The 26,617-nt window shown below is 45.6% G+C and overlaps 1 protein-coding gene across 1 annotated transcript in view; it reads left to right on the top strand.

The window, feature by feature from the left end:
• The first annotated feature begins 9,859 nt into the window (after window positions 1–9,859).
• Window positions 9,860–26,617, top strand: part of GRIN3B (glutamate ionotropic receptor NMDA type subunit 3B) — a 60,658-nt gene continuing 43,900 nt past the window's right edge. The window contains exon 1 of the mRNA XM_032214305.1: window positions 9,860–10,351. Within this exon, the coding sequence (XP_032070196.1) occupies window positions 9,860–10,351 (492 nt within the window). The remainder of the gene's footprint in view (window positions 10,352–26,617) is intronic.

Here is a 26,617-nt window from a genome sequence, read left to right on the forward strand (position 1 = left end):
GACAATGAACAACCACCCTACTTGGAACAGCTTATATCCTCTGACGTTACCTTAACAGTTCCTAGGTCCTTGGTTAGGACTCAAGCTGCTGAGCTACCAACCAGCCCCAAGGGCTGTGAATCTCACCAAAGATTAACCACATCATCATCATCATCATCATCACAACAACAACAACAGTTCCTAGGTCCTTGGTTACGAGCTGTTGAGCTACCAACCAGCCCCAAAGGCTGTGAATCTCACCAAAGATTAACCACGTAATAATAATAACCCCCATATTTCATTATAATTGTTTGCTTTAATCATCCCTTTTTAAAATTTAATTTCTATTGTTAATTTATCGTTTGTTGCCATACTCCAAATTCCATTATACCACTCATTTCTTTGAACATCCCAATTTCATCCCCAATACTTAGTCACCCACTAATTTAGCTGCCATTATCAAATTTACAATCAATTCCTCTTCTTTTTTCTTTCATTTATATCCTCCGATGTCTTAACAGTTCCTAGGTTAGGACTCGAGCTGTTGAGCTACCAACCAGCCCCAAAGGCTGTGAATCTCACCAAAGATTAATCAAATAATAATAATAATAATAATAATAATAATAATAATAATAATAATATAAACTGTAGCAAACTGCAAGGCATTGCTTTAAAAATGTAGAGCAGTGGCTGCATCTAGTTTGTCTTAATTATTAATGTGTTTATTGGTTTGGCTGTTAAGGTGGAAACTAATTTTGTTGAGTGGACTTTAGTGCTTTTTTTTTCTTATTTGCACCATGCCTTGCTAAATACCATGTTTCCCCGAAAATAAGACAGGGTTTTATTTTCTTTTGACACCCCCCCCCCAAAATAAGCGTTTGGCTTTATTTTCAGGGAGGTCTTATTATTTTTGAGGTGCAGGAGGCGGCGAGCGTGGTCACCTCATGGCTGCTGCTGTGTTGCGCATCGCTGGGCCTGCCGCTCTTTTTGCAGTGACCATTAGCGTGACAGAAGGCGTGCGGTGGTGCGGTGACCTGGTTCCCTGGTTGCGGGAACGGCCGTTAGGTAAGGGCGTGTGGGGTGCCTGGGGCATGTTCCCCCCTCCCTTCTCAACCCCTCCGGCTTTGCCGCTTCATCTCATGTTGTTTGTGCAGTAAGCAACCAGAGAAAATGGTGGGGACCGTTTGTGCATGCGTTTAAATATTTTTAGGGAGGGCTTATTTTGGGGAGAGGGCTTATTTTAGCACGTGTGCTCAAGAGCCTGATTGAGTTTATTATCCGGGGAAGTCTGATTCTCAGGGAAACAGGGTATAATATTAGACGGAGTATTAATAACAATAGGTCCTATTGTTTTTCCAAGTATCCAAAACACTTTGGACAGCACCTCGGGCCATAAGAAAAATATGCAAACTGCTTCTATTCTCACTGCAGTAATTGAACCCGGGGCATGAATTTAAACAGATGTTTCTCTTGCTCCAGCTCTGGAGAAATGAATGACAGCATTGGGAGTTTCTGCTAAGGGTTGCTGTGAAGACAAACCACAGGCAATGAACAGTATTCCCTGGAGCCTGTTGGAAAATGGGTGGAATAAAAATTGGGTGTTTAAAAAAAACAACAATTCAAGGTGAGTTAAGGATACAAATCTACATTTATCCACAGGAAATAGGTTGCTTAAAAAAAAGTGTGTTTATAGAAGAAGCAGTGTGTTCTGATCGCTGATATAGAAAACCAAAGAATCTAGTAGAAATTTGAAGGAATTTAAATTTGGAAGGGGTTTCTCCTTAAATGTTTCCCGCGTGCAATTCGTCTTCTTCCTGGATTATTCATTAGCAATACCGCTGCACAGAGCAATGCTACTTAAGGTCCCCATTTCTCACACTCAACAATGCAAATCACATTCCAGGGATTGTATGTACACTGGATGAATAAAGAAATCTTTGTGGAGTCCTTGGTGCTCTCCGAGCTTGGTTGTTTTCTTGCAGATATTTCATTAGTTGACTTGGAAACGTCTTTACTGTACTGAAGATGTAACAGGTAGTCCTTGACTTATAACGATTTGTTTAGTGGCCGTTTGAAATTGAAATTACAAGGCCACTTGGGGGGGGGAAGTGATTTATGACCATTACTTGCATTTACAATTATCGCCGTGTCCCCAGGGTCACATGATCAAAATTCAGGGTCTTGGCAATGGCATGAATTTACAAGAATTGCAGCATCACCAATTATAATCTTCCCTGCTGGCTTCCAACAAGCAAAGTCAATGGGGAAAGCTTAACAGCTGTATACGATTCATATAATTATTTGCTTAACAACCATGGCAAATCTCTCTATATATAAATGAGTGTGTGTGTGTGTGTGTGTGTTCCAGCATAACTCTGGAACGTCTTCAGCAATTTCAACCAAACTTGGTACACAAATGACTTACTCTCTTGAAATAAATACTGTGGGGGAAAGACACCCCTAACTACCCTCGGGGTGTGTGTTCTGTTACGATACAGCCTGTTGTGCCTTCAAATGGCTTCTACTGTACTGCCATAAAATGGCTTTACTGTACAGCGCAATAGAGTTGCCATGGTGACAGCTACACAGTACTCCAGAAGGGGGACTCCACCCTCTGCTAAGGGGGGGAAATCCAACATTAGAAATTACATTTGATCCGGACATTTTCCCCCTATAAATAAATATCAGCTAATAAGATCATAAAATTGGGTGCAATTTGCTAAACAACTGCCTTGCTTAGCAATGGAAATTCTGGTCCCAACTGTGGTCACAAGTCAAGGACTACTTATACCAGATTGGAGTCCATACTCCATACAAATAAAATAAATCTAAAATAAATCATACTAGCCATGGTGGATATAGTGGTCAGAAAGCAGTATTGCAGGTAAAGGTACTGCCCACTGCCAGCAGTTCGAGTCTCACCGGCTCAAGTTTGACTCGGACTTCCATCCTTCCAAGGTCGGTAAAACGAGGATCCAGATTGTTGGGGGCAGTATTGTGATGCTGCAAATGGCTTAGAGAGGGTTGTAAAGCACTGCGAAGCAGTATATAAGTCTGAGTGCTATTGATATTCCTATAATGTCTGCAAGAAAATAACCATGTTCAGAGAGCAACAAGGATTTCCAATTCAACCCTGAGCTACAAATATTATCTTCTGAAGACACTATTATCATCAAAAATAGCTTCATGATTCTTTAAAAAATCAACATTTCCACAATCTCTGGATAAAGGTTGTTCAGTACAACAGGAAGAAGGGGGATTTCACTCGAATTTGGCAGTATTTTGGCTGCAGGAAGACTGGTTCTCTCTTTTTCTGCTATTCAATTATTTTTTATTGTCTGCCAAAGGCCCAATAAAACAGAAATATGTTGGGAAATGTAAAATATGTCCACTGGAAACACTAAGGAATGTATTCTAATTGATTCGTTTTACCAATCCAAATGAAAAACAGTAACTTCTCTGATCATTTCAAATACTGAAGTATACACTAGATCAGTGATTCTCAACGTTGGCAACTTGAAGATGTCTGGACTTCAACTCCCAGAATTCCCCAGCCTGCATTCGCTGGCTGGGGAATTCTGGGAGTTGAAGTCCAGACATCTTCAAGTTGCCAACGTTGAGAAACACTGCACTAGATAGAGATGTGGTAGCTCAGTGACTAAGATGCTGAGCTTGTCGATCAGAAAGGTTGGAAGTTCGGTAGTTCGAATCCCTAGCACCGCGTAACAGAGAGCTCCCGTTACTTGTCCCAGCTTCTGGCAACCTAGCAGTTCGAAAGCATGTAAAAATGCAAGTAGAAAAATAGGGGCCTCCTTTGGTGGGAAGGTAACAGCGTTCCATGCGCCTTCGGCGTTTAGTCATGCCGGCCACATGACCACGGAGACGTCTTCGGAGAGCGCTGGCTTTTTGGCTTTGAAACGGGGAAGAGCACCGCTCCCTAGAGTCAGGAACGACTAGCACATGGGTTCAAGGGGAACCTTTACCTTTACACTAGGTAGGAATTCCTTCACGACAGCTTTCACCAGTTCAGAGAATAGCTTATTTCAGCCATCACATTAAACATCTGTGATGAACACATCTATTTTAAACCTTAATTTACTTTTTTTCCCAAAGTGCCAAGACTGAGATCCAGTCCTATCCACACAAAAAAAGCTAAAACTACTAACCTATTTTTTAAATAGCTTATTGATTGTTTCAAAAAACCAACTGTGCAGGCATTCTACAGTGTTAAAAAGGTGCTAGTTTAGTGTTGTGGCCCAGCAGGAGCCGTTGGAGCTGCCACCAGACTCCGACAGCGAGGGGCCCTATGAGTCGGCCCTGGAGGATGTGGAGGACCCTGCACAGGGTCCTCCAATCCACCTGACTCCGAGCAGGGCGCAGAGAGACTGGTTGGCTACCAGGTGGCACCTAAGCCTTGGACCAGTGGGTAGGAGATAAGGGAGAGTGATCCAGAAACCAACAGTGAGTTGTTCCGGGATGCACGCCGTCGAAGAGCTACTCGGCGTCAAGAACAACTATGTAATTACAGAGGTAATTACGCTCAGCTGATGGTCATTAGGCTCCTCTCCAGACTATAAAAAAGACTGCTGGTGCCACGCCCTTCTTGCAGAAGTCAACGCTTGGACTAAAGAGAAACTAACTTGGCAGGCTGGCCAGAGTTTGTCCGAACTGCTGCCAAGGTTTGTCGGACTTGCTGTCAAGGTCCTTATCTGTTTGTTTATTTGGCTTTCAGCCACCGAGAGTTTGGACTTGCTATTAAAGGACATTCTCATTAAGAGTGTCTCGGCTTTCATTACTGGACGGAGGAGGAGGGGGTCAGAACATTTAGGTATAGGGAGAAACTGAGTTCTCATCTTTCTTTAGATACAAATGCCAGCTAGGTGGTTTTGGGCCATCTACAGGCAGTCCTCGACTTACGATCACAATTAAGCCCCAAATGTATGCTGTTAAGTGAATTTTGCCCCATTTTACGATCTTTCTAGCTACAATTGCTAAGTGGATCACTTGCAGGTGTTAAGTTAGTAACTCGACTTTTAAGTGAATCTGGCTTCCCCATTGACTTTGCCTGTCAGAAGGTCGCAAAAGGGGATCGTGTGACCCCAGGACTTTGCAATCATCATAAATATGAACCAGCGGCCAAGCGTCTGAATTTTGATCATGTGACCATGGGGTTGCTGCAATGGTCGTAAGTGTGTGAAAAATGGTCATAAGTGACGCAGTGGTTAGAATGCAGAATTGCAGGCAACTTCTGACTGCCGGCTGCCTGAAATTTGGCTGATTGAATCTCACCAGGCTCAAGGTTGACTCAGCCTTCCATCCTTTCCGAGGTGGGTAAAATGAGGACCCAAATTTGTTGAGGGCAATAGGCTGGCTCTGTAAAATCACTTAGAGAGGGCTGTAAAGCACTGTAAAGCGGTATATAAGTCTAAGTGCTTTTGCTATGTCACTTTTTTCAGTGCCGTTGTAACTTTGAACCAGTGGTGAAATTCAATTTTTTTTGCTACCGGTTCTGTGGGGGTGGTGTGGCTTGGTGGCCGTGGTGGGGGAAGGATACTGCAAAATCTCCATTCCCACCCCACTCTGGGGCCAGCCAGAGGTGGCATTTGCCGGTTGTCCGAACTACTCAAAATTTCCGCTACCGGTTCTCCGGAACCTGTCAGAACCTGCTGGATTTCACCCATGCTTTGAACGGTCACTAAATGAACTGTTGTTGTAAGTTGAGGACCATCTTGTACTCTTTACTGAGGCAGGGAAGTAAAAAAAAAAAAAACTATCCCAGAAGAAGATATTGGCAAATCCCTTCAGAAAATGTTGCCAATGAAACAGCATAGTCCTGTTATTACCGACCTCTGATTGATAAAAACAGAATGCTGTTACATAATACTATTATTTATAGGTTACAGGATTTAGTACTCATTATTAATTCCCAGCTTTGAATGCTCTGACTAATGTGGAGCACGCAAATAGTATTTAGTAAAACCAGCAGTCCGTACCTGTCATGCTTTCTTCAGGCTGGGAATCTGTATAGAAATATGCTGGCAGTTGTTGACTTATGACCACAAATGGCGCTGAAGTGACCCTGGAACATTGCACACGTCATAAATACGCTCTGGTTGCCAAGTGCCAGAATTTTGATCATGTGACCATGGAGATGCTGCAGCAGTCGTAAGTGCAAGGACCAGTCATAAGTCACTTTCTTCAGTGCCTTTGTAATTTTGAACATCCTCTAAACAAGTGGTTGTAAGTCAAGGACTGCCTAGATAGGATATTCTTCTTATACAGGTAGTCCTGAACTTATGACCACAATTGAGCCCAAAACGTACATTAAGTGAGAAATGTGTTAATTTTGTCCCATTTTAGGACTGTTCCCGCCACGTTTGTTAAGCGAGTCACTGCAGTTCTTAAATTAGTAACATGGTTGTTAAGTGAATCTGGCTTCCCCATTGGCTTTGCTTGTCAGAGAGTCACAAAAGGGGATCGCGTGACCTTGGGACACAGCAACGGTCATAAATGTGAGTTACCTGCCAAGCATGTAATAGCAATAGCAATAGCAGTAGCAGTAGACTTATATACCGCTTCATGGGCCTTTCAGGTCTCTCTAAGCGGTTTACAGAGAGTCAGCATATTGCCCCCAACAATCTGGGTCCTCATTTTGCCCACCTCGGAAGGATGGAAGGCTGAGTCAACCCTGAGCCGGTGAGATTTGAACCGCTGACCTGCTGATCTAGCAGTAGCCTGCAGTGCTGCATTTAACCACTGCGCCACCTTGGCTCATGTAAATCTTGACAAGTGACGAACGTAAATCATGTGACCCTGGGGATGCCGCAACGGTTGTTAAGTGTGAAAAATGGTCATAAGTGACTTATTTTCAGTGCCGTTGTAACAGTCACTAAATGAACTCTTGTAAGCCGGGGACTGTCTGCAGTGTCATCCCTGACACTGATTGGCTCAGTTGCTGTGACATCATGGAGCAATCAAACCCTTCCTGTAAGAATATTTATAGTCTAATCTTCTGAAACAGAAGCAATAAATATCAATTGGGCTGGAATTAAAACCTCCTGATGAACCTGTAATTTGAAAAACTGGGGGGAAAAAATGCCTGTAATGAGTTTTCTAAGATTTCATTTTACAGGGCAGTGAAAAAGACAGATGCTTGGGAGGGAAAAATGGCTGCACAAACTTTAAAAAAGAAACCCAAAAAATAAATAGATTGCATTTCATTTCACTCAGCTTTGGGATTCTCCTAGCATTTTAATATTTTTTTTCCCTGGTGCCGAAAAATCTCTTGTTTGGTTCCTGAAGGGCTTTCATGACAGCAAAGGGTACCCACGTTGAAAATACAATTACTGTACCACCTTAAGTGAATTGATTTCCAAATAAAATGGCTTGGTTGATAGGGGAGATGGGAATTTCAACACTGATCGCTTATTAAAAGAAGAATGTGGTGTGAAAATAGATTTGTGTGTGCCAGGGAGATGTATATATTTCCTCGGCGTGAGTGCTCCAGTTATTTACAAGTCTTAATTCCACCCCTCACCTCTTGTGGTAAAACAACTCTTACCTGGTATTCAGAGGTAGACTGCATCTAAATAAGAAGGGTTTTTTTTAATATTCTTTCCATGACCAATGCTCCCTCTAGACCAGTGGTCCCCAACATGGGGTCCACGCCCTACAGGGGGGCAATTTGATTTGGAATTGGAATTTATTGCACTTATATGCCGCCTTTTTCCCCGAAGGGGACTCAGGGCGGCTCACAATCCAAGTCAGGGAAGGGGATACAAATAAGGGATAAAAAAGACAAACAAAACAATACACAATTTAAAAGCACACAACAACCATACCATTCGAGGAGGGGGGCAAAAGCTCTTTAGCCCCAGGCCTGTCGGAACAGCCAGGTTTTAAGGGCTTTGCGGAAGGCCTGGAGGGTGGTGAGGGTTCGAATCTCCACGGGGAGCTCGTTCCAGAGGGTCAGAGCAGCCACAGAGAAGGCTCTCCTCCGGGTAGTCGCCAGCCGGCATTGGCTGGCGGATGGAATTCGGAGGAGGCCTAATCTGTGGGATCTAATCGGTCTATTGGAGGTAATTGGCAGCAGGCGGTCTCTCAAGTACCCAGGTCCAATACCATGAAGGGCTTTTAATGGGGGCAATTTGAACCTTGTTTAAACCAAGTTAATGGCCTTTTCGGCTTCCTCAGCATGAGTAGAGTTCACTTTTTGAGTAAAGTAAAAATTATATGTCACAAGGGGAGGGAGGAATCGGGATTTTAGAGATGCTTAGGTGGGGCATGGCCCCAAAAATGGTTGGAAACCACTGCTCTAGACCCAGTATCCATGATCCTCAGCATTGGTGTAATTGGATCTTGCACTGAATGACAAACTATCGATCCATAGAAGAAGAATGCTTTAAAAATCATTTTATTGGTTAACACCAAATGATGTTCACTTTTGGTTAAAGCAGTTTCTTTGGAAGCCGGAAACAATCCTGAAGACTTAACAGAAACTCCCTTCTCAACTTAATTAAGTTTGGCTTGGATAAAACATGTATTTAGTTCATTGTTTTGTTTCCAGCAATGAGAAAATCGAAGGAATCAACCTTCTTTATTTGTCCTTGGCGTTTACCGCTTAGAGATAGACTGCCTCTGAACAAGGGAGATCCGTTTTGTTGCGGCAGGCTATAAAGCTCTTGGCTAAATCGATATTTTTCGCCAAGCCCGTATCGAATGCCGTTTGAAATCTCCCTCTTTCGCCCGCTTTCTTTCCACTCTGCCTATGTTTAGAGGTGCTTTTCTTTTTTTCCCCCCCCCGATTGCTCATATCAATGGACAGCGGCCCATCCTCTCCCTCCCTCCCCTGGCATCCTGGGTCGCCCTTTCCTGCACTCTGCACACGCTCAGAGACGCTCTGCACCGGCTCCGTGCGCCGGAACCCGATCTCTCCTCCGATTTCCATGCTGCACGGAGCTCCGGCTCCTACCCGGCAGAAGATCCAAGCCACTACTGTAACCAGAGTGCAAGGCCAGAAACAATGGATGGAAACTAATCAAGGAGAGAAGCAAGCTGGAATGAAGGAGAAACTTCCTAACAGTTTAAGACAATGAACCAGTGGAACAGAAGTTGCCTTCAGACGTTGTGGGTGCCCCATCACTGGAGGTTTTTAGGAAGACTGGACAGCCACTTGTCTGAAAATCGAGGGGGTTGGACTAGAAGACCTCCAAGGTCCCTTCCACCTCTATTCTGATAGATTGATTCATTCATTGATTAATGAATTGATTGATTGACTACTTCCTCCGACCCGTCCCGATCGCCCTTCTCGCCTCACCTCGTCCATCCTCGTTCCCTGGCCCTCGTTCCTCCTCCGCCCTCTGTGCGTGCCCAGGGGCCACGTGCTTGGAGCTGAACCCGTCGCCTTTTCCGCTTTCTCTCTCCCGCTCGCCTTCCGACGCGTCCTGTATTCCCATCGCCCCTCTCGCCTCGTTCCGTCGAGAGTCGTTTGAAGAGCCCCGCAAGGCAGGCAGCGATGCCACCCCTGCCCAGGGGTCTGCCAGCAGCCGGCTCCTTCGGCCCCACCGGCCCGCCCTCTTTTGGCGGGTCCCCGCCGCCTTCCAGCGCCCCCAGCGGCCCAACGGCGCCAAGGCAAGCCCTATCCCGCCTTCGCCCGGGAAAGCGAGCGCCAGGCAGAGCGCAGAGAGCGCCCGGCCACTGGATCGGCTGCAGCTCCGGCTTCCTTCCTCCGCCCCCGAGGCTCCCATGGGCGGGCCCTGCCCGGCCCCTTCCCTCCCCTCCTAGGCGCCCCCAGCCCTCCTGCCCACCTAGGGGCTGGGGAGGGGGGCGGAGGGGCCGGGCGCCCCAAACTTTGCCCGCCCCCGCCGCGCAGGCTTCCTCTATGGAGTTGCGCCGGGCGCTCCTCTGCTGCTGGTGCCTGGCGCTCCCCTGCAGCCTTTTGCTGCTGCTCCCCGCGCCGGGCCGGGGCCACCCGCAGCCCTGCCACATCCTGGCGCGGATCGGGCACACGGTGAAGCTGGGCGCCTTGCTGCCCCGTGGAGGAGGCGCGCAGAGCCGGGTGCGCAACGCCCTGGCTCGGGCCAGCCGCGCCGCCGCCGCCGTCCTGCCTTACAACCTCAGCCTGGAGGTCTTGCCCGGGGCTCCCCTCTACCGGGACCCGGCCTCGCTGGCCCGCTGGCTGTGCCAGGTGCTGGTGGTGCGAGGGGTCGCCGCCGTGCTCGCCTTTCCCGCCACCCGTCGGGAGCTGCTCCAGGTGGATTTCGCCGCCGCCTTCCTGGACATCCCCTTCATCAGCATCAGGCAGGAGCCGGAGGAGCAGGAGGGCCAGCCGGGCGACGATGCCGACGAGCCCCCGATGCCCTTCAGGACCTGGGTAAGCCTCCTTCGCCCTCTTCCTCTTCTAGAGCCTCCACAGCCAGGGGCAGCCTATCTTCCAATCCAGGGGCCGCTGCCGAGGAGAAAAGAGCAGGAGAAAACCCTGGTCCCCTTTGAAGCCTCCCTATGCCTGTGCAGTCTATCTTAGGGGAGGTAGATTCCTTAGGGGAGAGGAGATTGGGCAGTTTGGGATGGCTGTGGCCCTTTGATTGACTCGTGTGGTGCCCTGCTATTGTAAAATGGAGCGTTGTGATGATTACTATTGATTTCCACATCCGAGGAGCCTTCATTCTTCAGGTTACTGAATGCTAGAAAAATACCAGCAGGAGAATTCTGTTGCCAGGGTTGTTTATCTTTAAACCATTATTTACTACTCCCGTGAATTTCCGTAGACACCAACTGTCGACTTTCATCTGTTGGATGCAGGAAACACCCGTCGTAGATCATCCTCCTATATTTAGGACAAACTTAAGGTACCAATTGTCACCCAGCTCATGCACTGTGGTTCTAGTCCCACAGCAGATGAGCTACCCTTAGATGTGGAAGCTGGCTAGAATTTGCCCATTAGCAAACCTCAATATATTCTAGAGTCAGAAAGAGACGCTGGAGCAAAGGAACAGGTTGCCCTCCAGATGTTTTGGGTGTCAACTCTCAGCACCCTTTGCCAGTACACATCTGGGGAGCATCAGGTTGGGAAGGATGCAATAGCCATTTCTTGCGATGAATCCCATTTGGCAAAGAATAAATTATACGTGTCCTCATGTGGCTTTCCCCATCGTCTGCTAGGTGTGGTAATGAAATGAAGCCTAGGAATACAGTGGCAATCTTCCTCTGCCGTTCCTGGGGACGAAACAAGATCTGTTGTCGCTTTCATCCCTTGCTTGTGCCATTCTTGGAGTCTTCGTCACTACACAGTGTAGAGAAGGGAATGTTAAGAATTTATTCATTAGATGTTTTTTTTTTTTCTGTTTCAAACCAAGAAAAGCTCTTCTTCAGCCGTCGTGCTCGGTGGAGCTTCCTTATTCAGAGGCAATCTATCCCTAAATGTTAAGAGGCTAGAAACTGGGGAGCCACCATGTTGGAAGGTTATCTACCCATAAATAATGGGTCAAAGAAACTAGGGCACAGGTAAGAAAAATTATTGCAAGAATACCATTAGCTCTGGAATTTGTGAGAACTGGACAGAAATCAATAAGATTTTCTGGAAGAACATCTCACGGTAGGTAGAAACGCAGGAAAGATTTGAATTTTGAGTCCTGTCGCTCAATACTGCTCTGTGAGATATTTGATGCACACAATGGATTTCTCAGCCTTCCTTGGAAACACTGGGATTTAAACCAGGAGATTTTTCCCAATGGGAAGCTGATGCTTTGATCTCAAAGCACAGGTTGCTTGTTGTAGTCTTAACTCTTCTCTTGATGCCCCTACTCACTTAACATTTCAGGAGGGGACAAGAAGGCAGATTTTGAGTTAGCTCCAATACCTGTTCCAGCACGTAAATCTCCCCTGGTATAAAACGAGGCGCTTTGAGCCATAAGCTGCCTTCCTCTCTGTTCTTGAATCACATCCACAGCTGTTGCAATAGGAATAGGATAAATAACTTTCCAGCCTAATAATAGACACAGACAGACAGACAGACACACACACACTAACAGGTTCTAAACCTTCTGTTTAGAAGCGATGATATCTCTGTTATTTTCATATTTGTTTCAGGCAGTTTCTATTTTGTAGAACGGAGAGAGTTTTCAAAAAAAAAAAGTGGAAGTTTTGGTTCTCTGCCACTTACGGGAAGATGGGTTGCAGTAGATCGTTGCTCCTGTGAGCGATTGCTATTCCATGCAGGGATCTAGGGATCCTTTTTGGGGGGGGGGGGAAGGCTGTGCCTTCTGCCTTCCTTCCTCAACGTAGGGCTGCTCCAAGTCAGGTGTCCCAGAAAATTGGATCCTCACTAGGTGCTTCCTATATTTAGATTTAGGTTTGTTTAAAAAGAAAGCATATACATTTGTAAGACCTTTGTAAAGGAAAGCTGTTTATTTTTTTCTATGTCACGTAATTATTCTATGTAATGGCTGAGAATATAAATGGCGTGGGATTTAACGGTGGAGACCTTGGTGTTTGATGAGCTTGGCTATTGGCTTGCAAATGTTTCATTATCCATCTAGGCAACATCATCAGTGTGAATGAGTGTATGCATAAATAGTACACTCTTTCCTGTTTATATACAGTAGTTTGTCTTGCTAGTGTTTTTTTTTCCCCTGGTGGTTCTTAGGTTGGGGTATTATTTTCTGTTCAATTGTTTGTCTGGTGTCAATCCTTGTTTATCTGGTGTTGGAGAGGACATTTAAGTGGTCTTTTTCTTCCCTTCCGAGCTGTTTTATTGCCTCTTGAATGGTATGTAAATGTGATTTATCTCTGTGTGTCTGTTGATGGCTATTTAACATAGTATGGACTGACAGCCGCTTCTGAGATATTTTAGGGACAGAAATAGGTTTCTTCTGCAGATGTGCAGATGCTGGTGTGTAGATGTAGGTGTATGCCATTCTTACAGCCCTTTCCCACCTGTGAACCCTCCCCTGCCTCCAAATAGATCAGACCACTCCTCTTTTATCTTCACAACAACCTTGCAAGGTAGCTTAATCACTGGCTCTTGTCCAATCAATGAAATTGATTTCACGGGTGGGATTTTAGCCTTTTTTTTTTTAATCTGCTCTGCCTCTCAAAGAGAGTTACCATCTAGGTCAGGAGTGTCCAACCTTAGCAACTTTAAGACTTGTGGACTTCCCCTGCTGGCTGGGGAATTCTGGGAGTTGAAGTCCACAGGTCTTAAAGTGGGCAAGGCTGGGCACATCTCATCGAGGTGTCATTCTGCAGTGGCATACAATAATCCCTCCTTGTGGCCCAGGGCTGGCTCAAGCCATTCACCCCTGGAGCATTCCCCAAGGCTAGAAATAAAGCTTCTCAGGGATCAAGGTTCTATGGGAGAAAAAATGGGATTGGTAGTAAAGCCCACCTTTATTGGCACATGGCCACTTTGCTTTAGCCCTGCTGGTGTTTGTGTAACACTCCCCGTCCGCTGCCGTTCTGCAGTAGCCTGCAGATGATAGTTAAGAAATGGGTTGGGTTTGTAAAGCCAATGAGGGCGGGGTGCTGCTCAGGAACAGAGGAGAACCAGGTACACAAAGCTGGGGGTCATTGGTACCCACACCTGGTACCTGGGTTATCTTGGAACAATGAGATCAAGCGTGCATAGTTTTGCCCATTCCATGGTGTGCCATCTAGCTAAAACACGATTTGGGGAACAAGCAGACTTTCTGGAATCTCCAATGTCCCTTTTCTCCCCCTTCAGGAAATTATTTACAGAATAAACGAGCTTACAAGGTCATGTCGCGATTCCGAAGGGGGATATTCCCCCCTCCCTTCCTTGGTTTTTTTCCTTTCAAATCACACCCTATCGATCAGATCGAAAGCATCTTTTGCTCCTTGTCTCCCGGCAAGTAATTTCCCCGGCAGGCCATCTGTATTTCATATACAGGCTTGGCAAAAACCAATTTCCTGCCAGCACATCGGTGAAAGAAAGAAAGAAGGGAGGTGGGAAAGGCACAGTCAGAAGCGAAAAGCTTGTGTGGAGTTTACATTTAAAACCTGAGGGCATTTCACTTGTTCCCAGCGTGCTGGTCTTTACAGCTGGACATCTCCGAGGATCAGAAGATGCGGCTATAATAGTAGCCAGAAATCCCTGGGGATTTGACTCATCCCTGTGAAACGATTGGCGTCTCTAAGAGCAGGAGAAATCCTCTGGAAAGCGAACTGATCTAGGAAATTGTCAGTAGTTGCCGAGAACGGGATAGTTTCATCTTGGTTTAAATTAATGCTCCAGGCTTGGAGCACTTTACACCTTAATTCCAGTTGAGAGACTGGAATCGCGAGCGGAGAATTGGTGGGAGAGGTATGAAATATAAATAGAGCATGAAAAGAGATTGGAACAGCTGTACTCAACTATAGAAAGCGGCTGGGTCAACTTTCTCAGTCTGATGAGCTCTAGGTAGGTTAGCACTGTAACTCCCACTATTCCCTACCTGGCACAGACACTGGGGATTCTGGGTGTTGCAGTTCCACTACTACTCCTAGGATGCTGGGGTGTGAAAAGCTCAGATTGGACCATCAAGGGATACATCATGTTATTTAATCTGCATCTTTGGAATTCTATAGATTGGGAGAGTGGCTCTATACAGGTAGTCAGAATCAGAATAAAGCTGGAAGGGACCTTGGAGGTCTTCTAGTCCAGCCCCTGCTCAAGAAAGAGCTCCTGTACTATATAATCCTTGACTTACGACCACAATTGATCCCAAAATTTAGGTTGTTCAGTGAGACGTTTCTTTAGTGAGTTTTGCCCCATTTTAAAACATTCCTTGCGGCAGTTGTTAAAGTAAGCCACTGCAGGTGATAAGCCAGTAACTGGCTGTTAAGTGAATCTGGCTTCCCCATTGGCTTTGCTTGTCAGAAGGTCGCAAAAAAGGGGATCCTATGACCCTGGGACGCTGCAATGGTCATAAGTATGAACCAGTTGCCAAGCCCCTGAATTCTGATCACGTGATCAGGGCTGGAGGCTGCAAAGGTTGTGACTGTGAAAAAGTCACTTTTTTCAGTGCCGTCGTAACTTAGAACGGTCACTAAATGAACTGTTGCAAGTCGAGGACAACCTGTGCTATCATGCTATCACCACCATGCGAGGAAGTCCTTGCGGTATTGGGGACAGGAATCGTGCAATGCAAGGGATTTGGGGTAATCCATTATGAGTTTCACCCACTCTTGGAGGCAGTTCACTCTGCCTGTGTCAATATCAGGGATCCAGATCACGTAGGACAGCCTAGTTGCTCAACCTTGGCAACTTTAAGGGGTGTGGACTTAGAGCCGAGGTGGCGCAGTGGGTAGAGTGCAGTACTGCAGGCCACTTCAGCTGACTGTTATCTGCAGTTCAGCGGTTCAAATCTCACCAGCTCAAGGTTGACTCAGCCTTCCATCCTTCCGAGGTGGGTGAAATGAGGACCCAGACTGTGGGGGCGATATGCTGACTCTGTAAACCCTATGAAGCGGTATATAAGTCTAACTGCCAACTGCTAGCTCCCAGAATTCCCCAGCCATCATGTTCACATTTGGGGAATTCTGGGGAATTGAAGTCAACACTTCTTAAAGTGTCCAAAGTAAAAGCATTGACCTAGAGATATCTTGAATATTATTATTAGCCCTAATAAAGCCCACTGTCTTTACATGGTCGGAGATTCTTTGCCTCTAGTTATCAATTATCAATCCGAATAGAGCTGGAGGGGACCCTTGGAGGTCTTCTAGTCCAACCCCCTGCCGAAGCAGGAGATCGTATACTAGTTCAGACAAGTGATTGTCCAGTCTCTTCTTAAAAACCTCCAGTGATGAAGCACCCACAACATCTGAAATCAAGCTGCTCCACTGGTTAAGTGTCCTCCCTGTTAGGAAGTTTCTCCTCAATTCCAGGTTGCTTCCCTCCTTGATTAGTTTCCATCCATTGTTTTCTTGTCCTGCCCTCATTGGTGCTTTGGAAAAATTTGTGGCAGCCTCTCAAATACTGAAATGCTGCTATCATGTCACCCCTAATCCTTCTTTCCCCTAGACTAGCCAAACCCAAACCCTGCAACCTGTTCTTCATATGTTTTAGTCTCCAGGCCTTTAATCATCTTAGTTGCTCTTCTTTGCACTTTTTCCAAAGTCTCAACATCTTTTTTTTTGTAATGTGGTGACCAAAACTGGATGCATTATTCCAGGTGTGGCCTTACTAAGGATTTATAAAGCGGTACTAACACTTCACGTGATTTTGATTCCATGCCTCTGTTTATGCACCCAAGGATTGTGTTAGCTTTTTTGGCTGCTGCTACACACTAAAGTTATGGTGTCAGCTTGACTAAAGGTTTAAACAGTGAAGAATTACATTCTGAAAGTGATAAATGGATCCTCCAGGTATAATAGCAGTATATACCCAAGTGACGAAAAAGAAGAGCAAGTTGCAATTTTTATATCCTGGGAGAAACTGTGCTGCTCTATGGATCTTTGATCTGGTTAAGAAAGGATTTGCTAGATTCCTAGTGACCTCCAGAAATATTCTGATGTGTTCATTATTTGTTGATATGAAACAAGCAACAACAACAACAGCCACAACGACAACAAAAGTTAAAGTCCTTGCCTTTCTCTTTTGAAAGTAACCGGCTGAAAAATGCAACACAAATGGAGATACAAAATGGACATTGGCACTTGAGAATGACCAAGTGTTCTGATTGTTGTGCGATCTTAGCACATTTACAACAACCTTCTAAAACTGGCCAACAGTATAATAATCCCCCTATTGTGAAAGGGCCCCAATTTCTTTGGAAAACCGAAGATGGGAAGGTTTCTGATTTGCAGATTTGACAGGCAAGACGGAGATTGCATCGAGTTTCTTCGGGCTGCGTTTTTCCTGATGCTTCTTTTGCAATTGTATTGTCCTAGGTTCAGTTTGAAAAATTGAATTAAATCAAGTAACGGGGAATCTCTGACACCCGCCAGAGAGATGGAACGCATTCACACGTTGAGCTCAACCCACATTTTCTGGGTTTGAGTTTGAGTTTGAGTTTGAAGTTTATTTATATGCCGCCCTTTTCCCTGGGGGGACTCAGGGCGGCTTACAACTCGAAAAGGGAGGGGGGGAAACAAACATTTAACACGTAAGACAATACATCATTTAAAAACACAACATTCATACCATTCGGGCGGGCTACAGTCTTTAGCCCCAGGCCTGACGAGATAGCCAGGTTTTGAGGGCTGTGCGGAAGGTCTGGAGGGTGGTGAGGGTACGAATCTCTACGGGGAGATCGTTCCATAGGGTCGGAGCAGCCACCAAAAAGGCTCTCCTCCACGTAGTTGCCAGTCGACATTGACCGGCAGATGGGACTCGGAGGAGGCCTAATCGATGGGATCTAATAGGTCGAGTGGAGGTAATTGGCAGTAGGCAGTCTCTCAAGTACCCAGATCCACTACCATGAAGGGCTTTATGGGTGACAAGTAGCACCTTGAAGCGTACCCGGAGATCGACAGGTAGCCAGTGCAGCTCGCGGAGGATAGGTGTTATGTGGGTGAAGCGAGGTGCACCCACAATTGCTCGCGCATAATTTAGTGCATAACAAGCAACCGAACAATAGACTGGGTTATGCAGCATGCTGAGCCATGTGCATTCGAATTGATCCTGGTTTAATACTGTACCTACTTCCATGCCTCGTGCCAATGCCATCTCTCCGAGTCTTCAGCTGACTTGGTGAAGCGTGTTGTACCAACACAGCTACTGCTGGTTAAAGCGGGCAAACAGTGTACCAGATTGTAAAGATGAATGCTCATACTCTAAATTAGCTTGCGATGTTCCTGTCTAGCATGATGAAGAAAAATAGAGCCTCTCCCATTGTGTGGGCATCCTTCATCTCTTACAAATCAGCATGAAGCAGATGGTTGGTATTGGTTTCATATGGAAAATAGCCCAGCAAGATTTCTAAATGCCATTGATTACATTTCGGATAGTCCTCAACTTACAACCAGTTTAACGATGGTTCAAAGTTACAACGGCACTCCAAAAAGTGACTTATGACCAGGGCTGAGATTCAGCCGGTTCGGACCAGTTCGGGCGAATTGGTAGCTCTGACGATCAGCTGGGGAGTGAACTGTTTTGCTCCCAACAATCAGCTGGGCCTGCCTGGCCGCTTTACTTACCTATATCCTCTCAGCTGATTCACGCGGCAAAGCGGATTGCCATGCCTCAGTTGTGTTACTCCATAGCAATAGCAATAGCAGTTAGACTTATATACCGCTTCATAGGGCTTTCAGCCCTCTCTAAGCGGTTTACAGAGTCAGCATATCGCCCCCAACAACAATCCGGGTCCTCATTTCACCCACCTCGGAAGGATGGAAGGCTGAGTCAACCTTGAGCCGGTGAGATTAGAACCGCTGAACTGCAGATAGCAGTCAGCTGAAGTGGCCTGCAATACTGCACCCTAACCACTGCACCACCTAGAAGTAACGTGGAAGGTAAGTTTGGTTAAAACTGCACATGCGTGCGGAGTGCACGTCAGGTGCGGGGGCGCAGGGAGTGCGCAATCCCTGAACCGGTTGTTAAACTTGGGGGGCGGGGTGTCCCACCACTGCTTATGACCCTTTTTCACTTATGCCCGTTGCAGCATCTCCACAGTCACGTGGTCAAAATTTGGTTGCTTGGCAACTGGCATGTATTTATGACAGTTGCATTGTCCTGGGGTCATGTGATCACCTTTTGTAACCTTTCCAGCTGGCTTCTGACAAGCAAAGTCAATGAGGGGAGCCAGATTTGCTTAACAACCGTCTGATTCGCTTAACAACTGCAGTGGTCACTTAACATCTGTGGCCCAGGTGTCAAAGTCATCGTGTCACAATGTCACATGACGTTTCGTAATGCGGGTTTTTTTTGCCATTGTGGAGCTAGGTTGGGCGTGGCCTGTGCGTGACACAGATCCGGCCTGCAGGCCGCCAGTTTGACACCCCTGATCTATGGCAAAAAAATGGTCACAAAATGAGGCACAAAATCACTTAACAACTTTCTTGCTTAGCAATGGAAATTCTGGGCAGAATTGTCGTCATAAGCTGAGGAAACCTGCCTCAAAGAAATAGCCAAGAACTGCCTTTTGTTTTAAGCCACATTTAAGGAGTCAAAGGTTTTGCGAAGGGACGTTTGCATAGCCGATTTAGCTGAGATTATTTGAGTGAAATTAGATCATTAAAAGTGTTTAGCCGTTTCCTTCTCTCCCCCCCCCCCCCCCCGCGCCCACTCTTTGGAGCTGTCATATGTCATAAATAAAGCAGTAGACATTAGATGTTAGGGGTTTGGGGTTTTTTTTTTGCTTCTGTTAGTAGAAACAAAATTATAATCCACAATTTTGAGGGTTTTTCCCTTGTGTCGTGAAAAATATCTCCATTGCAGAAGAGATAACTTCTGGCTACAAGGTAAAGCAATGCTATAGATTTCTTCCCTAGCAGCAAATGAAAAATGAGTCAAAACCTTATTAGGCTGGGAGGAGAGCAGAGATGGTATTCAGCCAGTTCCAGTTTGGGCAAACCGGTTGCGGGATGCTCCACCCACCCACCCCCACGTAATGCGCGAGCACTGCACATGCGCAGAAGGCAGTGTGCAGATGCACCACAAACGCTCACATTTGCAAATCGGTAGGGAAGGTAAGTGAATCCCACCACTGGAGGAGACCCAGAACCAGTGCAATTAAGGGAAGGTGGTGGTGGGGGATTCTGCATTAAATTTAGATCAAATGCAGGGGTTCTGCAGGGGTGAGGTCAAAAAAGTCAAAATGTCAGCCCAAACCATGACCTTTTTAAATGTGCATTCTGACAGGCACCTACAGTTTCCAGAAGCTTATCCCCACCCCCACCTCCAATTCAAATCAACTCTCTTTCTCCTAGCTTTTACACAGGCGTCATATTTTTGTTCCACCTTCCCTTTGATGGCATTTGATCAGGAACAGTGATACCTCAATTCTTCATTTTCCCTCTCTTGTTCTTTAAGAACCCTTTACCAACGTTGTCAGTTTGATTTCCAGCGAGTTCAGGCTGAAAATGTCCCCGTTTGTCAACATAAATCAGCTCCACTTCATTTGCAAAATGCTCGTGGGATTCCATCCTTTATTGCGTTGATATTCCATTCTTCCTCCTGAGACTTAAAGCAATAGTGGCAAATATCTGTAGCTCGGGTATAGGATAAGGGTGAAGGTTCATTCTCTGAGCTTGTGGATTAGTTTCCAAACATTTCATTATCAGGCTAGGCAGTGGTGGGATCTTACCAGTTTAACAACCGATTTGGTGATCGTGCGCTTCACAAACGTATGCTCCACCTGCGCCTGACGAACGCTGCACATGAGTGCACAGTTTTATCAAAACTTACTTTCCACGTTACTTGTGGGTAGTAATACAGCTGAGGAGCAGCAATCAGCTCTGCCGCGTGAATCAGCTGAGAGGATATAAGTAAGTAAAGCGCGTGAGTGGGTGGGCCCACATGATCGTTGGAGCGAACTGTTTCGCTCCCAGCTGATCGTCGGAGGTACCCAAACCGGTCCGAACCGGCTGGATCCCATCCTGGCTAGTAACATATTCAGTGGAGTTTAGGGGATGTCAGTGTTCTTCTGTTTATTAGGACTCCAGGATGTGGTGGCTCAGTGGCTAAGACGCTGAGCTTGTTAATCAGAAAGGTTTGCAGTTCGGCGGTTCGAATCCCTAGCGCCACGTAACAAAGTGAGCTCCCGTTACTTGTCCCAGCTTCTGCAAACCTAGCAGTTCGAGAGCATGTAAAAATGCAAGTAGAAAAATAGGGACCACCTTTGGTGGGAAGGTAACAGTATTCTGTGTGCCTTCGGTGTTTAGTCATTCCGGCCATATGACCACAGAGACATCTTCGGACAGCGCTAGCTCTTCGGCTTTGAAACAGAGATGAGCACTGCCCCCTGGAGTCGGGAACGACTAGCACATATGTGTGAGGGGAACCTTTACCTTTTAAGTGGTTTTACAGAGTCAGCATATTTCCCCCCAACAATCTGGGTCCCCATTTTATCAACCAAATCCTTAATCTCCAACCACATGGACATCAAACAGCACCAGTTCAATTGGAGCAACACAAAAATCATCGGCCACAATATCACCCCCTATGCCCCCCACCCACCCTTACTTAAAACAATGTCCCAGAGTGGGACATCTCTTATTCATTCCCATCACAACAAATGTTATGAGGTACATAGGACTTCACAGCTGTGGATGGACTTGAAAGTTGGTTCTCCACTTAACCATTGTTACACATTGTCTTTTAAAACACTGGGCTTTAAAACATGAGCCGCGGTGGCGCAGTGGTTAGAACGCAGTCCTGCAGTCTACTTCTTCTGACTGCCAGCTGCCTGCCAATTTGGCAGTTCGAACCTCACCAGGCTCAAGTTTGACTCAGCCTTCCATCCTTCCGAGGTGGGTCAAATAAGGACCCAGATTGTTAGGGGGAAATAGGCTGACTCTGTAAACCACTTAGAGAGGGCTGTAAAGCATTGTGAAGCGGTACATAAGTCGAAGTGCTATTGCTATTGGGGTGAAGGGAGGTGAATGGAATGAGAGGAATAAATGTTTTTAGTTGGTCAAGGTCTGTGCCTTTTTTTTTATTAAAAGAAAATGCATAATTTTCTAAACTTGGCAGAAAGGTAATAGTGGCTGAGTAACCCCTGAGTTTAGTAGGTTATTTTCTTATACAAGATTTCAGCTTCCATTAGTTATCTCTTCCCTTTTCCACTGCATCTTCGCAAAACTCCCCACAGCATCATACATGGTGAAATTGAAATTGCACAGAGATACATTTCTAAGTGGGAAAAGACTGATTGCGCAGCTGAGCCATGGGTCTCCTCTTTTGATCTGCTTTCAGAAAGACTATAATAATTTCATGATTTTCAGGCAAGGATCTGGGCACCCGAAAGATTTCCTGGGTTCTTTTACGTGGCGTTTCAATTAAACATTGCTGTCTTGTGTGCTGATAGGCAGAAGGGATACAGGTAGTCCTCGACTTACAACAGTTCATTTAGAGACCCTTCGAAGTTACAGTGGCATTGAAAAAGTGACTTAGGACTGTGGCGCAGTGGTTAAATGCAGCACTGCAGGCTACTGCTAGATCAGCAGGTCAGCGGTTCAAATCTCACCGGCTCAGGGTTGACTCAGCCTTCCATCCTTCCGAGGTGGGTAAAATGAGGACCCAGATTGTTGGGGGCAATATGCTGACTCTCTGTAAACCGCTTAGAGAGGCCTGAAAGGCCTATGAAGCGGTATATAAGTCTACTGCTAAGTCTACTGCTATTTTCATACTTAAAACCGTTACAACATTCCCATGGTCACGTGATCAAAATTCAGCGGCTTGGCGGCTGATTCATATTTATGACGGTTGCAGTGTCCCGGGGTCATGTCATCCCATTTTGCGACCATCTGACAAGCCAAGTCAACAAGTAATTCATATTCACTAAACAACCATGTTACTAACTTAACAATTACAGTGATTCGCTTAACAACTGTGACAAGAAAGGTGGTGAAATGGGGCAAAACTCACTTAACAGCGGTTTTCCTTTTTTTTGGCTGAATTGTGGTCATAAGCCGAGGACTATTGTCTTGTGTGGTGGAAACAGGTTAGGAATGGAACTGGCCATTAATCACCCCCAGAGATTCTGCATCAAATTAGAGGGCAGAAAAACGAGACAGGAGGTTTTCCTAAATTTCTCCAGGAGAAATTCTTCAACAGAAATTCTTAAGGGTGAAGAAGTTCTCTTGCTGCTTTTTGGAGAAATCTCACTAAAAAGTTTCCTTAGTTCTGTGGGCGTGGCTTGATGGGCGTGGCAGGGGAAGGATACTGCAAAATCCGCATTCCCTCCTGATCAGCTGGGACTCGGGAGGCAGAGAATAGATGGGGGCAGAGCCAGTCAGAGGTGGTATCTACCAGTTCTCCAAACTACTCAAAATTTCCACTACTGGTTCTCCAGAACTGGTCAGAACCTGCTGAATACCACCTCTGGTTGGATTGGATTGGATTGGATTTATTAAATTTATAGGCCGCCCAATCCCAAAGGACTCCGGGCGGTTTACAGAAGATAAAATTTTAAAAGAAGAATTTAAAACAAGCAGAGGAAAACAGATTAAAAGAAGCACATCATGCACCCAGTCTAATCGGGGCTGGACCTCAGTCAAGAGGTCAACAGCCCCAGGCCTGCCGGAATAGCCAGGTTTTGATAGCCTTTCGGAAGGCCATGAGAGTGGGTAGGGTCCGGATCTCTGGGGGTAGTTCATTCCATAGGGTCGGAGCGGCTATGGTTGAGTGGGAGGAAGAGAAATCAGGAACCTGTAACTCTGCAGGTGAAAGAATTTTACAATATAAGATAGACCAACCGCTTACTCATTCACTCACGCATATGCACACAAAACACAAATCCCTTGACTGCCTTATCACACAAGGAATGAAAGAACACCATATTCCATGCGTGAAATCTCTGAAAGCAAATTGGATGGCAAATGCTCTTTCATCTGGCTTAATAAGAACTGATAGGAGAAGCGTGCAACACTGCTTGGCTTTATCTATCTGTGTACTACTAAAACTCTTACGATGACCTTTAACTACGTGAAATAGTGTACTCTAGGGCAACAGTTTTTTGAACCAAGGTACCTAAAATGGGCTGACTTTACAGAATGCATCCAAAATTTGGAGTGTATAATTCCCGAGGGAATGAAATTTGGGGTAGTTGTGCCTGCTTCCGTGCAACTGGCAGCTGCTGTGGTCACGTGATCTTTGCTTTCAACATTCCGTGACAGTTTCCCAGCCAGTCTAGCAATCCTTTACTCCCTTCCCTACCTATCACCAGCTACTTACCTGCCTGCTGGAAAGGCAGAGGGAGCAGCTGTGTAGCTCGTGAAAATAAATGCCTTTAATAAAAGGTGTTAAGTCTGAAAACATGCTTCATCAAAATGCTACTTACAAATATGCTACTTCTGACTACTACTACAAACACGCTCTTTTCGTAAACATGATTCTTGTTATAACTAGACAATTTGTGCCCCGCCTAATAGTCATTTCAGAGTTATTTTCCTATTTAAACAGAGAAACAGAATGACGAAGGGCGGGCAAAAAAAGTCATGGAGGCAGGAATGATTTCCACCTTCCTGCTGCTTCTCCATTAAATTTCCTTGTGGGAATCTGGTAGGGAGCATCAGATTTCCTTCATCCCTCTCTCCCTCCCCTTCCATCCCTTCCTTCTTCGCTCTCTTCATCCTCACTTCCTTTCTTCCTTCTTCTCTTTCCTTCCTTCTTCCTATCCACCCTCCTTTTCTTTCTACCTTCCCTCTTCTTCCTTCCTTCCATCCTTCTCTTTTTCCTATCTTCTTCCCTCCCTCGCTTTTTTTCTTCCCTCTCCTTCCTTCCTTCCTTCCTTCCTTCCTTCCTTCCTTCCTTCCCTAGAGCTTCATCCAATTGTACTTCTGAATTTCCCCAAACCATTGCATATCATTCCACCCTACACATTCCATGATCACCCAGCAACGGGACTAGGAGGCACCAATGTCAGTTCAGAGAGTCACGCAGAGGCCTAGTGGTCAACCTCCTGGCTGGGAGTGTCCTTGGGCCTTTGACACAAGCCTTTAATCAGCTAATTATTTCTGCTGTGAATACCAGCCATTCTCTTTGGCCCACTCACTGGCTTCAGCAAAATGCTTCCAAGCGTACCATCTGCTTTCTGTCTCATCCTTGTTTGCAAAGTGCTTTGTGGGCACAACTGCTTAGTGTGGCTTTGAGTTGTGGTAAATGGCTTAGTCATTCCTATACTACAAACAAGAAGGCTGAGGATCCAAGAGAGGAAACAAAGGAGTTCGGGGTGCAATTTGATGGTACAAAACAGTCCTTTTTTGTATCCAGGTGATGGGGGAGCCTTCTGGCCATAGAAGAAAAAATGTGTTTGCTAAAAAGCAAGAGAGACAGCTGACTTAGTTTTTGACTTTGATGATCACTCTGCTCACTGAGATTTTTTATTTATTTTGTCAAGCATGTATAAGATAACAGATATACCGTATTTTTGGAGTATAAAACGCACCAGAGTATATGACCCACCAAGATTTTGAAGAGGCAAATTTTAAAAAAAAGTTTTTGCACTCTGCAGACCTCCCCCAAATGCCCCCAAAACAGGCCCCCAAATGGTTTTTCACAAAATAGGGCCCGTTTTTCGTGAAATACGGCCCGTTTTTTGCGAAATACGGCCCGTTTTTCACGAAATACGGCCCGTTTTTCACAAAAACTGGCCCGTTTTTTGTCAAAAAAAGGGCATGCATAACCTGTAGGAGGCTTGTAGAGTGCTCTTGGGGGCTGAGGGGGCAAAAATCGGCCTTTTTTCCACTCATTTTCACCCTCCCCAGCCCCCAGAAGCACTCTGGAAGCCTCCTAAAGGCTATGCACAGCCATTTTGGTGAAGGGGCGGGGTTTCAGGAGGTCAAAAATGCTGTATTCAGTGTATAAGACACAGATTTTCACCCTCTTTTTTGAGGGAAAAGGGTGCATCTTATACTCTGAAAAATACGGTAAGTATAAACATGAATATGAAGACAGGAAATGGACACAAATAAGTGGGGACAATAGGACAGGGACGGTGGGTACGCTGATGCATTTGTGGACGCCCCTTACAGACCTCTTAGGAATGGAGTGAGGTCCACAGTAGACGGTCTAAAGTTAAGGTTTGGGGGCGTTTGGGGAAGAAACCAGAGAGTCAGGTAGTGCATTCCAGGCACAGATCACTCAGTTGCTGAAGTCGTATTTTCTGCAATCGAGTTTGGAGTGGTTTACCTTGTTCGTAGCTATTGTGTGCTAGTTTATTGTTGCGGTTGAAGCTGAAGTAGTCGTTGACAGGTAGGACATTGTAGCAGATAATTTTGTGTACTATGGTCAGACCGAAGGCGGCGTAGTTCTAAGTTGTCCAAGCCCCAAAAATTTCAAACCTGGTGGCATAAGGGATTCTGTTGTGAGCAGAGGAGTGGACGACTCTTCTTGTGAAATATCTCTGGACTCACTTGATTTGTATTAATGTCCGATATGCCGTGCAGGTTCCAGACAGATGAGCTGTATTTGAGAATTGGTCTAGCAAAGGTTTTTAAAATGTCTTTTAAAAAAAAAAACCATCAACATGCAAATCCCTTAAGAATGGGTCTAGCACTGCCTCTGATTTCAAACTCAAATTACAAAGTACCAAAAAGAAGAATACAGGAAAAATGCCAAATCGTGACAAACGGGAAAAGAAGAATTGTCACGCTGTGCGGAAGTACAAGAGATCTTGCATGAATAAAAAATAAGGGAGCACCTTTTGCGTTGAAAACATAAGCCCGATAAAGACTCAACACGTGGAATTGTTTAGGGGGAAAATGACAGGTAAAGTTGAATTGTAGAGGAAAGTGTGACTGGTGGAGATCCAAAACAGAACCTCCCAATCCAATGGTCGTCAATCACTGCATTCAATTTCTATTAACATTTCCTTTTGTGTGTGTGTGTGTTCTTGGGAAAAATGGTTCTTCCTTGCAGATCATTGCTGGAGACAAAAGATTGGGCTGGGTGGATCAAATCCAGCCAAGCAATTCATTTGTTTATGGCTGGGCCACAAATCTCTGTCAATTTGTCCTTTTCTTGCCTAACGCCCTGTAG

This window comes from Thamnophis elegans, chromosome 1, assembly GCF_009769535.1.
Source record: "Thamnophis elegans isolate rThaEle1 chromosome 1, rThaEle1.pri, whole genome shotgun sequence".
NCBI classification, from domain to species: domain Eukaryota; kingdom Metazoa; phylum Chordata; class Lepidosauria; order Squamata; family Colubridae; genus Thamnophis; species Thamnophis elegans.